An 18371-nucleotide genomic window follows, 5' to 3' on the forward strand; every position below is an offset into this window, starting at 1 on the left:
TCACTGTCCCAAATCTTTTGAAGAATCTGGCAAAGAAGCTGCGGTGTCACTGTGTCTTCTGCTTTCAGCATCTCAGGGCACACTCCATCGTCGCCGGGCGCCTTCCCATTCTTCAGTTTATGGATGTGGCCCTTTTTAATGATGGATCATTTTAAATGTTAGCAGATAGATATCGACATTTGCAATTGTTGTATTAAAACCGCACAAATAAATCAGGTGAAATGACTCAAAAAGCAAGAAAATGTAAAAACAAGTTAGTGGATTAAAACTATATAAACACTGTACTTATTGGAATGTTTTATTTTGAGCTCTGTTATATGCATATGTACAAAGACGAACAGTTTTTATTATTATCGTAATCACATGTGTTATAAAACTAACTATATCAAATTATTCCAGAAATCAGCAGTTTTGTGTTTGATTTCGTATATTGTTCCTGAAATCTTACTAAAAGTCGTCGTTCAAAAATGTTCATGTTTCAATTTAATCAGGAGACCCTTTTGTGTGTTTTTAATACAATAGTTAGACTACTATTTTGAAAATTATTTCAGTTGAGTAAAAATTCGAGGAACGAAATTCTGAAAAATGGACGACCATAACAGCTAAAATAGTTAATATTTAGTGTTTTTTAACCTACATAAACTGTAACAAATAGTGGTTTTGACCTATATTAACACTGCGGTCATTTCATTGTTTGTTTAGAGTGATCTTATTTGCATTGTTTGTTAAGAGTGATCTTATATGCAATTGTATATATGCGAACAATATTTGATTATTATAATGATCACATGTCTTATAAATCTAATTAAATCAAATTATTCCAGAAATCAGCAGTTTTGTGTATCCACTCAAAATCACTAATATTTGTTGATAAAAAAGTCGTTGTTGGAATGAAACAAGGAGGCTTTATGTGTGTTTTTAAAAAAACTGATTAGACAAATATGTTGGAAATTGTTAACTTGGTAAAACAATTCGCAGAATGAAAATTTGAAAAATGGGCAAATTTACAAAAATAAAATGCGAAATTTGGTGGTTTTTAACATAAAAAAATACATGGATTTTTTTTTAACTGAATCATCAGAAAGGTTTCTGATACCTATTGAATACCCCAAAACTGAAACCCTGCGCAAATTCCCATGACTGAAAATGTCTATTTATTTAATTATTCCAGAAATCAGAAGGAAAACTTTCGATTTTGAGTGATTTTACCCAAGCAAATCATAGATATGCAAGGCTGTGACACTTCAGAAATGGGTTTTCTGGAAGGATATAAAATTCTCTTTTCAAGTATACACACAAATTCTTGGCCTCAATACTTGCAATAAACACCAGTGGGCTCTCGGACCATGAGAATCTGCTTTATGGATTTATTTATTAATAAATTAAATGCATATTTGCCAAAAAAGCATAATTTCCCTCCAAACAAATGACATTTTGACCTTACAAAAAGTACAAAATTAACAAAATACTTATAAAAAAATGTTTTTCTTCCAAAGATTTTTGATTATCAGCATCATTAGTAATAAAGTATTTTAATATTTAATTTGATTTGTAAAAGATCGCAACAAGAAATCAGCAAATCAATATTTTCTCCTTGTTTTGATAGGTTGGCGGCCATTTGAAAACGGCGGCCATTTTGAAAAATATGAATTGGGTCCATAGCCTATTTTGTCTTAAATACTTTAAACTACCAATTAGCAAAGTGTGTTGCTTTTATCAAAAAATGAACAATTCCACTGAATACAAGAACCATATGTGGTGGAGGATGTGACCGCGGTTAGATTTTAAGGCAGCTTAAAGGTCTTAAAGTGTGAACTCCTTGAATACAGTTATTTCTTTATTTAAGGACACAATATGTTGAGAATATTATACAAATGAAGGTATCTGTAAATACAAAAAAGGAAAACACTTGCTTACATAACATACGTTCAGTGAGTATTGAAATTATAGATTTGAGTAGGAAAATCCTAATTTTGGTACTTTAGGCGGCCATTTTGAAAGCCATTCTGACTTATATGCAATATTTAATTCATTGTTTGCATGTAGAAACATATTTTAATTAATTAATAACATAAAACAGCTAATTTCAATGCCAAAAACATAATATTTGTATCAAATATGGCAGTAACATGTAATTTCCTAAATTTTGGCGGCCATCATGGTGGCCATCTTGAAAATGGCGGCCATCTTGAAAATTGGAGATGGGTCAATAGCTAAAATTGAATTAAATACTTAAATCTACAATTGTGCCAAGTTTGTTGCTTTTATCAAAAAGTGAACAATGATTTCACCATATGACCCCACTATTTATAGTGGACAAGGTAGCTGCTGACAAGACTACTCGATTGCGCAGTCTGGTCTGCATCTAAGCTGGCTGCATGTGGCATAATACCCATTTTACATGACGCGTCGCAGCGAAAATAATAAGTACTAGTATGTTCGTAAGGCTGCTGTTCACTTTGAACGTCTGTTAATAGGGCACCGTTATAAGTAGATATGCAACTAAAGTAAAATGGCGACAACACCCCAGAATGCGGTTGAATTATTCCTTATCCACATGGTGCTTACATCTCCCCTGTGTTTTCAGAGTAATTGGTTCCGGGAGAGCGACACCTACGGGTCTTACATCAACAAGGGGCCGAGGGAGCAGCATGTCGGATCCACGGTATGTTTGATTCAAACCGAGCTCTTTGACTTTTTATTTCAATCATATCACTTTTTCCTGATGTATCAGTTCTAAGTGCACATATGCTGCCTTATAACTTCCTTACTTGAATAAGTGTTTGGGAGAAAATGGCCATATACAGGATTCCATTATCAACCCCTTAACAAGTTAAGTTATGTGTCAGTGCTTGGGATCGAACCCGCGATCCACGGATTTGTAGGCCCGCGCTATACGAGCTGACCTTGCTGTCATTTTATCCGCGGTATAAGTCCCTATGTGTCTGTATATGCCTGCATGTTTCGGTATATATCTGTGTGTGGGTATGCGTGTTGTTTAAATTTGGTCTGGGAGTGTGGGATGTGGGTGTGTGTGTCAGTTAGTGTGAGTGTGTGATGTTTATTGGTATTATAATTTAAGTGTGAGTCTGTGGGCTATGTGGTAATGTGAGGAAGTGTTAGTTCGCATGATTTTGTGGTACTTGTTTTGAGTGTGTTGGTTATGTGGGGATGAGTTAGTTGATGTGATTTGTGCGTAGCTGTGATACTTGGTGTACATCTGCTGGATATGCGTGAGTGTACTACATGGTTGGAGTGTGTGGTACGCGCATGAGAGATCGACATATACGTGCCCAAAATCAACATGGGACAAATGAAAAAGCATGTCCATTTCGGGTAAGTGTGTTTATGTATGTATGTGTATGCGAGAAGGTGGTGTGGTAGGCGTAGTATATGTGGATTCTTAATGCAATTTTTGATTCGACTGTCTTCCCTCCAAATGTGCTATTCTTACATTTATGCTTCGCTTTTATTAAACTGTATGTCCGAGTAGAATAAATTGGCGCATTTGAACAAGAAAAAGCGTTTATTTTTCGAACATGTAATCACACCATTTTCTGCAAGCTATCGTACTTATGGTTTACTTACAAGTGTACAATAATCTACAAATATCTTATTTGGATTTCGAATGTGACAGCGTATATGGAAAAATAAACTAGTATTTCGTTCTTTTTGGCAAGTTTTGTTATTCTATTCTGATTCATACTAGTATTCACTTTGTCCCGCTAAGCCTATACAACGAAGAAAATCTGGATTTGCTTCAATCAAATGTGTCAAATTATGACCATTATTTCAAATGACGTATTGTTGAAATAATGCCTTAAATCTCTGTGTATAAAACGCACAGCTCTCTTATTTCCGACAGGGTATACGATGAAACATATAAGCAAATAGATGTTACTACAAACTGTTCATATATGTTTTATATCACGACTTTAAGTGTTCGAAATCTTACCGGAATTATCACGACATGCATGTGTTTTACACGTGAGGACAACAGTTAAGTCAATTCGTAAAGGTCCACGTTTTTGCAAAGTGTATTGACATTTTGCAGTGAAATTTTTATGAAAGTGCTTCGTTGCTTGAACGTCATCTAAAAAGAAAACAACAACATTCTGTTCGATTTGTGTTTAGATTCAATCAAATGCCATCGTATTAAGGGCGAATGTATTTAATATAATTGTTGATATTAAGAAAAAAAACTGTCAACATCTGTTGCGTTATTTCCTCATTTTAAAACGCTTCATTTGCTTTTATCAAAGAGATAAATATTCGGAAACCATTCGCGTTGCTATTTCTTTCAGTTTTTAATTTCAAGTTGTCAATAGTTCCATTTAAACAGGGGTTTAAGTTATTTTACTACATTAATCCTCTGGCAAATTATCTCATCAGAAATGAAACATCTCGCTGGATAGACATTCAAACAGATAACTTCAAACTTGGAACGCGGGTCAAAGAACAGTAAATTATTTGACGGAATCGACATATTTGAGATGGTATACTTCTAACTTAGATCGATATCAGTGAGCTGCGTTTTCCATTTCATGCGTGATCATAAATGTAAAACTTGTTTATTTGGTTCACATTGGATACAGCTGTTAAAAGCAAATAATATCGTATTAAGTCGTAACTGATTCTTATTTTTAATAGTTGTTGGGATATTTTTTATCGTCATCTTCAAACAATAACATACCATTATATAATATATACTGTGATTTAAAGGTTAGAAAACGACCTGAGTGTTTTCAAAAACACAAATGGTTCGTTTATCTATTAAAAATCATCGAGTGATTGAATGATAATTGAGTGATCGATTTAAATCACCAATAAAAATCAATAACTTAAGAGCATCTTTCAAGTTGGCTTAGTAAATATCATTCGAACCTGTTATTCGTAACGATTTGTATTCTATAATATAATTAAAAGGCCCATCGCAGCTAATTCGCGTATTTGAACTATTTTCTTAAGTAACTATTCGCCTTTTTAGTTCGAGTACCTCGGTGCGTTTTTAGCGAAATTTTTGTCTGAAGTATTTACTTAAATAATGAACAACGGCTTCTGAAAGGAAATCGGAGTGATCTATTCGTGCCGCATGTTAACTATGGAGAGTTCCCAAGCAGTGAAAAGGCAAGCGAGACTATCGGCAGTAGGCCGCGAGCTGGCGAATGTGAATAACCGTATAGACTCCGTGAATACGAAGGTGGACTTGGTGACACGAGGTTTGAGCCCCGTGCCGAACAAGATGAGTAATTTGGAACAGGAAGTGGGTCAGAGAGGCCGGAAGTTGGAGGAGCTCGAGGAGCGAAACAAGCTACACTCTGCGAAGCTGAAGTTGCTTCAGAATGAGATTAAGTACGAGAAGATGCGAGCCGATATGTTGATGGATTATGCGAAGATAAAACGCGACGCTCAAGGGAATGGAGATATATATCACACGAACGGCGGGCAATTCTACGGAGAGGGTGATGTTCGCGGTCAAGTACCGGTAGCTGACGCATATGAAGACCGGATGGGCGGACCGCCTGGTAGCCCACGACGGAGTCACGCAGGGACGCCGCGTGTAGAGGCCGCGCCGCCAAAAAGTCCTCCAAAACCCGTGGCGCAGACGCCGCGACACCCGAAATACCAGTCAGACATGGGTCCGTACATCCGTATCGGGGACGCCGATACGTGGAGGTATCAGGATAACAAGGCCGATAACACAAATCAGGATATCGTGAATAAGCAGAATATAAACGACCGGATGTTGGATTTTGAGGAGCTACAGAAGGAGCGCCGGCGACATATTTATGGCTTCCACGACTCCACCGCTATTAACCCGCAGCTCTGGGAGGAGAAACCGAAACATCGGAAGTACCCTTGGTTCGATCACGAGGTAAATTTATGTATTATGTGACAAGTGGTAGTTGGGACCATTTGTAACTGGATCTTTTTCTTATGAAGATGATTTTGTTATAGAATGTGCGTTGATGACAGTATGAACGTGTGAACAGGTTGAGACGAAATCATAGAGTTAGTCAAAATCAGCATTCGGCTAAAAAGTTTTTGATTCTTTTATTTAAGTCGGTCCGGTAATTCTTTGTTACTGGGGCAGTATAGTCGCATATTGTTACACATTGAAACTTGACCACAATGGCTGCGTTACATACAGAGAGTGTTTATTAGCCATTTTTGTAATATTGAAACATAAATTGACGCCTAACATTATTCATACAAGATGCAAAGCGTTGAAACTCAGAATTAACTCAGTAAAATAACCACTTGCTCGCTTAATAAAATGTTATTCTAATATGGTTCTTTAAACATTCCCATATTTATCATTCTTGGGTTCGTTCTCTTCACTTTATTGACATGTTTGGTTGACAACAAGATCTGTAAGTACGCCATTATCGCGATCTTTACTAAACACTTTAGACATCTTGAAAACCTTATCGATTTCTTTCAAGATTCAAATTCGCGTTCTCAAAAGATTATTTATTATATCAAATCAATAATCAATCATTATGAAAGAGGATGGAGCATATTTCAACTGAAGTGAACATCATATCGCCCCCAGTGCGTTAAACATAGCCGGTGAATGCCTATTGAAGATCCTTTCAAACTGGAAATAAATCCTGAGTTCGCGATCTGTACATTTGATTGTATGCACAAATAAAGATAACGTCAACACCTTTTACATTTTTTATTCGTTCATCCGGTCATATTTTGTGTTTAAGACGAATTAAAGTGATGACAATAATCTAGACATACTTTATGAATTTAGAGGAAATCCGTATTAAGAAGCAATCAGAATAGGGAAACGAGGTTCCAGTAATCGTTTTCCGTATTATTTTAATATGCATTTATATGAATTTGAACAGTATTTGTCGCGATATTCATTGCGCCTCGACTACAATAGATCTTAAAATGGTATTAAAGTTGATTTTAAACCAAATAATTCTTGAACAAAAAATTACTTGTCCTATTCCAACCACACCACAAAATAGTTGCTTCATCGCTAAATTGAGTCACATCTATGATGTAAGTTACATACATTAACCTCTTCTCCTTCATTAACCTCTTCTCCATGTACATGACGTTTCGTAATTCAAATAAGACCAATGTTCGATATACAAAAAAACAACAACAATAAAATGTTGCAAAGACTGAATATAATATATCATTGATCACTGTTCTCTCATATTTGATCGGTGTTTACCGGGAATGTAGTCAACAATCGCCGTGACACAAGGTGAGAATGTTCATTTGTTTTGAGAGAGCTGCTTTGTACATCTCGCTTACAAGACTGGACTGATATTATTATATGTGTCGCGTTTTGAGAAAACTGGGCTTAATGCATGTGTGTAACGTGTCGTCCCAGATTAGCCTGTGCAGTCCGCACAGGCTAATCAGGGACGACACTTTCCGCCAAAACTTGATTTTCGGTAAGGAGGAACTTCCTTGAAACTTACCATAAAAGCGGAACGTGTCGTCCCTGATTAGCCTGTGCGGACTGCACAAGCTAATCTGGGACGACACTTTACGCACATGCATTGAGTCCAGTTTTCTCAGAACGCGACTCATATTTATGTGCCGCCACAATAACAAGTAAGCCCGCCCATAGGTCGACTCAATTAATTCAGTGACATGCTAACTTATTAAATCAAAACGTCAAACGACAACAACAAGCGGTGCGAGCTGGTCCTTGTCTTTTATTTTTTCCGAGACCGATCTCGCAGTTTTATACTTGAAACTACCGGAAGCTATTGCATCTACGGCACATGGTCTTTTACTTTGAAATTTAAACTCGCACACTATGTATGGCCTTTGATAGTTAAAGCTGTATATTAACTAATTATCATGGGAAAATGTTTGCCGTCTTCTTTTTTTTTAAATTTTTGTTAGCTTGTTACGTTTAAGGTAAGAAAACGTAAATGGTTTGGTTAATACTCTGTTAGACTTGCGCATCTTCAGCCGACTTTAACTTTACCCCCCCCCCCCCCCCCCCCTCCCCAGCAGTATGCAGCAAAGGCACACGGGCCAATTTTCCTCACAAGACCCATTTATAATCTTGAGTGGAGAGGCAGAATCGTGGAATCGTCTATCGTCTCAGCAATAGCCAGTATTTAGCTCGGGATTCGAACCAGGGATCCTCCGATTCCTAGACCGGCTTATTACCAATAGAACACTGTTTTGCGTACATTACAGACGCTGCCGTACCCAGGCGGATTTATGTTCATCCGGTTTGATGACGCTGGCTACGACATGATGAACAACGCGCTCAAGATGCAACAGTCCATATGCAGACACGCGGGGGGTTATCTGATCGGCATTGCAAGGAAGGAGAAGGTAAAGTGAATGAAACAGCAAAATATGGCAGAATTGTGTGCTTAATATTGATTGCGCCCATAGGTTAACAAGTGTCTTCTATTATCACAGTGACAGATAACGTCACATCAAAGTCACATAATAATATAAATATAAATATAACAAATACGATTCTCATGAACGGGAACGAAAACACCAAAATTACAACCACATTAATATCGTTATATGGAAATTGTTGATAGTTTCCCAAATTATGATTTAAAAACTCATATATTAAAATGTTAACACTTTGTTTAAAGACACGAAATGAATCTCTGGACTAAGAAAAATAATAAAATTATTAGTAATTTAATTAATAATCCTCATGGGAAATATGGACCTTTAAGATTTGTTCATTTAAAAAGGCACACTGCATCTTATTAATGTTTGTTTTGACCACGGTGTTTTCAACGTTGTGAATAAAATTTATTAATGGATCGTGTAGCTTTTAAAACGTGAACTATGTTTATAAAACACAAAACAATAAATCCACGATAATCACGTTTTTCTGTTCTAACGCATTTCTACACTCTTTAACAGATCTACGTCTACGAGATCGCTCAACAAAACAAGCAGCAAAACTGGTCCCTGGCGCGTAACCAGCCTCATCGCCAGGCGCGCGCCACAGAGAACGCAGTTGCCGCCTTCTGGTTCACGAAGCGCGAGGCGGCGGAGTCGTACTTCGAGAACGGGTACCGGAACCGCCTCCGTGAGCCCTGCTTCCCGACGCCGAACGGATACGAGGCGTATTACGTGCCCCTGCTGAGCGCGCCACCTATGCGTAAGTAAAAAAAAATTACCTATTTGTAACGTTTGACAAACATTTTTCTAATGTGACACACTGTACAAGCAATTAGTGACGAATTGGAGAAAATATTGAGGAACCAAATAATATGTTTAAAAACGGCGGCATCATTGTAACAATCATATAAATACACGCAAGACAGATTGACGTAAATCGTTCTCCAAAAATAATTTATTCGTGAAGCAAACGCAGCTAGTTGTTATTTTGGAGATCCTTTTTCCCATTATATCTGAGTATTTTATAAATTATAATTATACACATATTTATATTTTAATAAACTGAGATCCACACTTTCATTTAAAATGAGCATAAATTACATCACATCCGGCTGTTACAAGGTCCTGCCAACACGTTTCTGTTCATCGAGTTCCTCATGCATCCGTCAAAACACGCGGAATACCAAGAGCGACTGACGCAGTTCGAGGCGGAAATGCGCGACGACATGCAGCGCCTGGTGCCCGAATGTCGACCAATGGTGGTGTCCTCGCAGACTGGAAGAGTGATCTTCAAGCCGGGACTGTTTGTCAGCCCGTACAGCAAGCTGTTCATCAGCCGGTTTGAGTCTCAGAGAGATGTCGATGAAATCCTAAGAATAGGTCTGTTTACAGTAACGTATCTGGTTTTTGTTTTCCGAGATTATAATTTTATATTCAATTTAATAATATTCTTGAATAAGGTGTAGCCACTGTAGTATTTTATTTTCCGTGACGGTATAGATTGTTTTTAATTACATTCAGTGATACTTTTGCTTTGGTTGCATCAATTCGATGCTTAAGAACTCGGTCAACACGGGGTAGTTCAGTGCTTGAAAATAGATTGCCACTCGTTACAGGCCTACTATTCTTAACGACTTTTATCCTTGCACAGGTATGATCGAAGGTCTACGGCGGAAGTGGAACCTTCCCAGCGAAATGAATGTCTTCTCAATGACTGTCGAGGACGCCTTCTGACCCCTTTAAGGGGCCACTACCCAAGGGATATTGATTTCTAGAGCAATACACCCAGCTCGTAGCCAACCACGCCGATCACCGCGAACTTTAGCTTAGCGTTGAAAGGAAATAGTCGCAAACTGTGATATATCAGTTGAACATTTACGACCCTTTATAACGGGGCAGTTTCACACGGATTGGCTTTAATGAAATACATGATATTTGCGTCTGTTCAAACTGATGTAAGGCCGTTAATTATCAATATTTCGAAAGCTTATTGCTGAATATAAATCAAAAGATATGTATTCGTCTAACAAAAAGTCTTTTGGTAGCAAAATGTTTTTACATATTTGTCAAATTGTTGAATAGAGCGTGTGTAAAACTGTTCCGCTATACTATTTAGTGTCGTCAGTATAGTAAGCATTTAGTCCTTCATCATACACACATGAGCCTCGTTCTGGGAAATCTAGGCTTAATGCATGTCCGTGAATGTCATCACAGATAAAGCAAACGCTTATGAGAGACGACACTTTTTGCTTTATATGGTATTTTACTTTATAATGGCGTATCTGTTCACTTAAAATTGCGGTCGAAGCGGAAAGTGTACTGCACATGCTTATCTGGTATGGCACAATACGAAGACGCATTAGCCCATTTTTTCCCAGAACTTGGCTAAAATGTTCTTATATGCAAGTAATATATCGATAAATAACGAATTTGCATGATTAACACGTTTCCATACACACGATGGACACTAATATATATTCACGGGGATGTTCGCATGTTTGCCCAATCATAGTTGAGATTGTCGTTTGCATGCATACTTTTTAGACATTTGATGCAAACTCGCAAACGGTTTGAATCAATATGCATGAATGTCATAAATATTGCACATGCATTTTGTCCTGAACGACGGTACATTACTATAAGAAAAGCCGAAACTAATACAAAACAACTAATTAATTATAACGCAAAGAGCTTAAAATATACAATTCTACAATTCAGATATTTAACACAATGGTATATATCAATGTTATTCAATCAAGACATATGGAATAACCGTATCTCCTCGTGCGTATGTTACTGCAACTATTTGAGTATTCGCATTTATCCCAAACCATGACGACGCCATTCTCAGAAAGGTTGTTGTGGTCTGAACGCAACATTCCGTACAATGTATAGAAAAATAAAATAAAAAACAGATCTTGTTATGTGAAATAGTTGGAGTGAAGTAATTACATAAGTAAGATGATCGCCGGTTGCTGACTTCATTTATATAAAGGAAATATTTTGTATTGATAAATATTTACCATACGTGCTGCTATGTACTTTATGCTTGTGACAATGTCGTCATATAAACATTTATATATAATAAACCGTCACTAATTTTAAGTGCATTGCAGTTTATGCATTATTTGTCTTCGTATATGTATGTCTGTTTTTTGTCATATTTTTTTTTACAATATCATAGAATGCATTTATAAATTTTATATTCACACTTTAATACTACAGAAATAAATGTGCAACAATCATGTTTCTCCACTTCGTGCCTATAGATTTTATGCCAACTTTTAAATAATGATGCGTGTGCCAGACATTTCAAACCAAAATACCTTATAAAAGGTCTGCCCGGACCAGTCACACACCTTTTATTAGTCTTGATTTAAGAGAAAATTAGTGTAACGTTTTGTTAAAGTTGGCTGTTGACATGAATCCAGTCTGGAAATCCCCGTCTCTAGTTGAGCTGTCTCTGGAATAAATTAATTTCAAAAGCAAATTTAAGAGATTGTTTGTCGACGGAGAAGGATATTGTCTTAAGTCAAATGATCTGTATTCTGGACTGACTTTGTTTATTTTTGCCTATGACTTGGATGACTTTTTTATTATTGTCTATGACTTGACCGACTTCTTTTTTTGTCAATGACTGGACTGACTTCTTTTTTTTGTATGTAACTTGCCTGACTTCTTTATTCCTCTATATGACTTGACTGACTTCTTTTTATTGCCTATGACTTGATTGACGTCTTTATTTTTTCATGTAACTTGACTGACTTCTTTTTTCTTGTCAATGACTTGATTATATATTTTTTATATAGCTTAACTGAATTCTTTATTCTTGTCCATAACTTGACTGACTTCTTTATTATTGTTTATGACTTGACTGACTTCTTTCTTTTGGTCTTATGACTTAATGACTATGGGCTTAGGCTTTCTGGTGTTAAGTCAACTTTTCAACAGACCCTCCGCTAACGCCGCATTTGAATCGGCATTACGTAAAAGAGTTGGTTTGAAACAAAGACATATATGTAGCATACCCAGAATTTAATTAACACAGAGTCGATGGTTGTTTCGATAGTCTAAAAGTTTATTTGAAAAATGCTATTAAAATTACCCATCAGCACGCTGTGTGGTATGTTACAATGTGCATAACAAGATAAGTATTGATGCAAATTTCAGTGTAAAAGGCACTCAATGAAGTTACATGGAACGATTTTTTCTACTGTAAATATTAATATATTGGCCGATTATTTTAAACAAAATAGAAAAATATACTGGTATAACCATTATCTATAATTTTGTGTAATAACCCCCAAATGACCATTATTTATGATGTTGTGTTATAACCCTCAAATATTTCATAGTTCATTTTATTTAAATTGGTTTCCTTTTTTACTGGCATCCGTGTGCAGTTTTCATTAATGGAACAGAACTGTGTAAGCTTTAAAAAATCTGCGTCATCTTGTAAGCGTAATTTCATATTTTTTCAACTTCAAGGGGAGATGATTCTGAACTTATTTTTACGTTGCTCATTTACGATAGGGGTTCTGTACTCATTGATATGAAAACACTGTAAAATTTTGAAAAAAACATTGAATGAAAAATGTAAATTGCATAAAAAAGTTGCATTTCACAATACTTTGAAATTCAGTAAAAGATCATAATAGATTTATTGCTCCGATATACATCATTTTCAATAAGGTTCGAGTAATACTGATATAAAAACACTTAACAAGTTTGGAAAAATTCAGACGAAAGTTGTGAAATCTTTTAAACAAGTGGAAATTGTTTATTTTGTCAAATTTAATAGAAAAAATTCTGGACTTATTGTCTCGATGTTTCTCGTTTTAAATGAGTTAAAAATGCTCATTGATATGAAGACACTGTAAGTTTGGAAAGAATCTGAAGAAAAATGTTGACATAATCATCTAACCAAGCAGTTTTTCACTTTTATTTTTAAATTCACAGAGACATAATTCTGGACTTATGGTCCGATATTGCTCATATAGAGTTTGGGTGGGGTCCTCATTGATAAAAACCTGTGAAAGTTTGGGAACAATCGGATGAAAATTTTGGACTTTAAACAACGATTTCAAAATTTCTCAAATTCTAAGGAAGATAACTATGGACGTAATGGTCGGATAATGCTCAAGGGCCCATACCACCTGGATAGTAATACGTGTCGCGCTTCACGCTCTATAAGTGGTTCTTAAAAAAAAACACACCGAGGAGTGCTTGACTCTAGGGAAACGGGTTGCTGGGACACAGCTCCTCCTTGATAAGCGGCTGCTTCCTTTATCGCAACTCATTGTTACAATCAATAATACGTGTCGCGCTTCGCGCTCTATATGTGGTAGGGATAGTACTTAGGACATATGATAGACAACCATAAAAATACATGGATAATAGATGTGTTGTATGCATTTATTTGTTAATATAAAAACACGTTTATTTTTTTATAAGATATTTAAGTGATGTAAGAAATTTTAATTAACGTTGTCACCACGAGGCATCCATTAATTGTAATAAAAATGTCTAATTGTAGTAAAATGGATTTTAAAATGTCTACATAAAATAAAGCTTTATTATATTTATTAACCTGACTGAAAAAAATTGTCAGCCGCCGAACTGTTCCGTTTGTGCCGGAACCCGGGATTGAACCGGGGGCCTTTAGATGATTGTTGCGTAAACAACTTCAGTCTAACGCTCTCCCAGCTGAGCTATTCCGGCTGACATCATTTATGTACTGCTATTTGGTGAAGTTGTGTATAACGATCGTTATTATATGTCTATTAATAAACTAATACATTGTACGTTTTCGTTCCACTTCGCCTTCCAATAAACTTGCTTGCGCGATAGGTCGTCAAATATCGTACTACATTGATTCTCCACTAAATAAGCAAATTAGAAAAACCACAAAATAAATATATTTTGATTATGTTTTGTTTTTATACAAAACCAGAAAGTTTCGCGTATTTGCCCAGTCCCTGTGATCTTTCTCCTGTGATCAGTTGAGGATCAGTTATTAATTAAAACAATTAGCTTTGCATTATTGGCAATCAATGTTGTAATGAATGTAATAGGCACAAATGCAGTACTTATTTACACTAATTTACACAAAAAATCACCACTATGCAAGATATTCTTAAAACAAAAATATATACATTGATCCGTAAAATAACTTCTCCTCCCATAAGCGAAAAAAAAATGCATTACATACTAGTCGCCGCTCTACAGAGCGACGCCATTAATAGCGTATACACGTCGACCAAACGATTTTCTTAGCGGTATATAAAGTATATAGGCCATGTCCTAATAGGGGTCTCCATGCACCCCCCCCACACCTGGAATTAATTTTGACCTATACCAAGTTGTTCAGTATCTCAAGTAATTAATTTTTTTCACTTGTCCTCAAAGATAAACTCAATTGAAAATATTCATATCAACCAGTTTCCTTGGCAACCGCCACTCAAAATTAGAAAACGGACCAGGGCGACTATATCATATCATTATTATATTATATCTTATCGTAATACAAACTAATTAGTGTTTAAACTAAGGCTACACATTGTGCTTTATCTTAAAGACCAAATTATATATTTATCTCATTTGCAAATTCATGAATATAAATGAGAAACTAACAAAATCGGGAAAAAAAGACAAATATTACTATATATACTAGAATATTTTTTTGTACAGATTGTGTGTTTAGTAAATATGTCAATGTCAGCATAATCCACTACTTGCAGATATTCAAAACATGCGATGTAAAGGACATTTCTTGAAGCTAAATAGATTTACTATTATTAAAATTACTTACTTGAGTTACTGAACAACTTGGTATAGGTGAAAATTTATCCCAGGTGGGAGGGCGGAGTGGGGGGGGGGTGCATGTAGACCCCTATTAGAACCTGGCCTAATAGTGTAGTTATTTCACTGGGTATGTAATCTTGTACATTGTCTGTAAAAAGTTCAATTTCAGGGACGACGACTCTTGATAAGTGATTTTATTGCACAGACTTATCTTCCCTTGGTATAACAAGACAACATGTTGAAGCCGCTGTAAACATCATAATGTCTGATTTTCCCGTCTAAAGGCGATGACAAAGGCGATGACCAAGGCGATGACCAAGGCGATGACCAAGGCTATGTATGACCAAGGTTAGACGTTGAGGTTTTCTAAGGCTCGATAATTAGATTTATCTATATTCAACACTAATCAAGTATTTTATATGAACCGAGCGGATGTTAGCATTTCCTTCGATAATGTTTTTCGGTTGAATTACTAATAAAATAAAATGTTAATACACTTATGCATATTAAAAAAAGCACCAATACATTTAAATCTTTCATACAATCTCGAAATTCCATATGGCCATGTCAACTGTATGGTTGCAATGCAGGATGAGTATGAGCCAAAGTTTTGAGCGACATTGCCAAGGACAGTGGTTTGGGAGAACCAAAAAAGACTCACATGGGGTGGGATACCTCGAGGACACATGGGGAGGGATAACCCGATGACACTCACATGGAGAGGGATACCTCGAGGACACACATGGGGAGGGATAACAGCGGGAACACATGGAAAGGGATAACCTGAGGACACACATGGGGAGGGTTAACCTGAAGACACACATGGGGAGGGATACCTCGAGGACATGAAAGGGATGACATGGGGGCACACGTGGGAGGGATAACCCGAGGACACACATGAGGAGGGATAACTTGAAGACACAAATGGGTTAACTTGAGGACACACACGGGGAGGGATAACATGAGGATACATATGGGGAGGGATAACTCGAGGATACGCCTGGGGAGGGTAAACAGAGGGCACACATGGGGAGGTATAACCCAAGGACGCTAACAAGGGGAGGGGTATCACGAGGACTCACATGGGGTGGGATAAACCGAGGACTTACAAGGGGAGGGATACCTCGAGGACACACATGGGGAGGGATAACCTGAAGACACAAATAGGGAGGAATAACCTGAGGACACACAAGGTGAGGGATAACCCGAGGACAAACATGATGAGGGTTAAAATGAGGACACACATGGGAAGGGATAACCCGAGGACACACATGGGGAGGAATAAACCGAAGACACCCATGGGAAGGGGATACCTCGAGGACTCACATTGGGAGGGCTACCTCGAGGACACACATGGGGAGGGATAACCCGAGGACACACATGGGGAGGATACCTCGAGGACACAGATGTTGAGGGATAACCCGAGGACACATGGGGAGGGATATCCCTAGGTATCAGATGGGGATGAATAATACGAGGACACACATGGGGAGGGATAACTCGAGGACACACATGGAAGGATTACCCGATTACACACATGGGTAGGAATAGCCCGAGGACACACATGGGAAAGGATACCTCGAGGACAAACATGGGGTGGGATAACTCGAGGATACACATGGGTAGGGATAACTCGAGGACACACATATGGGAAGGGAAACGTCGAGAACACACACATGAAGATGGATAACCCGAGGACACACATGGGGTGGAATAACCCGAGGACACACATGTGGAGGGATAACCCGAGGACACACACATGGGGAGGGAAGCCTCGATGACACACACACATGGGCAGGGATAAATCGAGGACACACATGGGGAGAGATAACCCGAAGACACACATGGCAAGGAATAACCCCAAGACACCCATGGGGAGGGATACCTCGAGGACTCACATTGGGAGGGCTACCTTATAACCCTAAGATTCACATGGGGAGGGATAACCCGAGGACAAACACATGGGTAGAGATTTCCCAAGGACGCACATGTGAAGGGATACCTTGAGGACAAACATGGGGAAGGATAACCCGCGACAGACATGGGGAGGGATAATTCGAGGACGCACATATGGGAAGGGATTCATCGAGGACACGCACATGGGGAGGGAAAACCCGAGGACACACATATGGAGGAATAACCCGAGGACACACATGGGGGAGAAAAACCCGAGGACAAACACATGGGGAGGGATACCTCGAGGACACACACACATGGGGAGGGATAAATCGAGGACACACATGGGGAGGGATAACCCGAAGACACACATGGGGAGGGATAACCCGAGGACACACATGTGAAGGGATAATCCGAGGACACATATGGGGATGAACAACTCGAGGACACACATGGGGTGGAGTAACCTGAAGACAAACATATTGGGAGTGATATCCCGAGGACATCCATGTGGAGGGATACCTCGAAAACACATCAAGCGGGATAACCCGAAGACACACACATCGGGAGGGATAACCCGAGGACACACATGTGGAGGATACCTCGAGGACACAGATGTGGAGGGATAACCCGAGGACACATGGGGAGGGATATCCATAGGCCTCAGATGGGGATGGATAATACGAGGACACACATGGGGAGGGAAAACCCGAGGCCACACATGGGGAGGGATAACCCGAAGACACACATGGCAATGAATAACCCGAAGACACCCATGGGGAGGGATACCTCGAGGACTCACATTGGGAGGGCTACATCGAGGACAAACACATCGAGGGATAACCCAAGGACTCACATGGGGAGGGATTACCCAAGGACTCATATTGGGAAAGATACATCGAGAACTCACGTGGGAAGGGATAATCCGAGGAAACACATGGGGAGGAATACCTCGAGGACTCACATGGGAAGGAATACCTCGAGGACTCACATGGGAAGGAATACCTCGAGGACAAACATAAGAAGAGATAACCCGATGACTCACACATGGGGATGGATAACCCGAGGACTCACATAGGGAGGGATAACCTGAGGACACACATGGGGAGGGATGCCTCGATGACATACATAGGGTTCATACTCACGTGGGGAGAGATAACCCGAGGACTCACATAGGGAGGGATAACCCGAGGACACACATGGGGAGGGAGGCCTCGAAGACATACATATGGTAGGATAACCCGAGGACTCACGTGGGTAGAGATACCCCGAGGACACACATGGGGAGGGATGCCTCGAAGACA

At 38.4% G+C, this 18371-nt stretch overlaps 1 protein-coding gene and 1 non-coding gene across 4 annotated transcripts; one reads left to right on the forward strand and one right to left on the reverse strand.

The window, feature by feature from the left end:
• The first annotated feature begins 4427 nt into the window (after positions 1-4427).
• On the forward strand, positions 4428-11610 carry LOC127845473 (uncharacterized). 3 transcript variants are annotated; one of them, XM_052376403.1, is made up of 6 exons: positions 4428-4560; positions 4988-5875; positions 8188-8328; positions 8887-9127; positions 9490-9747; positions 10019-11610. In XM_052376403.1, exons 2-6 carry the CDS (start codon positions 5093-5095, stop codon positions 10099-10101), a joined length of 1506 nt encoding a protein of 501 aa, XP_052232363.1. In that variant the 5' UTR covers positions 4428-4560; positions 4988-5092; the 3' UTR covers positions 10102-11610. The 3 variants fall into 3 exon arrangements, with proteins under 3 accessions (XP_052232363.1, XP_052232364.1, XP_052232362.1); XM_052376404.1 differs by lacking the exon at positions 4428-4560 and adding an exon at positions 4595-4623; XM_052376402.1 differs by lacking the exon at positions 4428-4560 and having other exon boundaries at positions 4713-5875.
• Positions 11611-13998: 2388 nt separating this feature from the next.
• Positions 13999-14088, reverse strand: Trnaf-gaa (transfer RNA phenylalanine (anticodon GAA)). The gene is given in 2 exon segments: positions 13999-14034; positions 14052-14088. It is a non-coding gene; the product is annotated as a tRNA-Phe (tRNA).
• Between the last annotated feature and the right edge of the window lie 4283 nt (positions 14089-18371).

The sequence above is a fragment of the Dreissena polymorpha genome, chromosome 9 (genome assembly GCF_020536995.1).
Source record: "Dreissena polymorpha isolate Duluth1 chromosome 9, UMN_Dpol_1.0, whole genome shotgun sequence".
NCBI lineage: Eukaryota > Metazoa > Mollusca > Bivalvia > Myida > Dreissenidae > Dreissena > Dreissena polymorpha.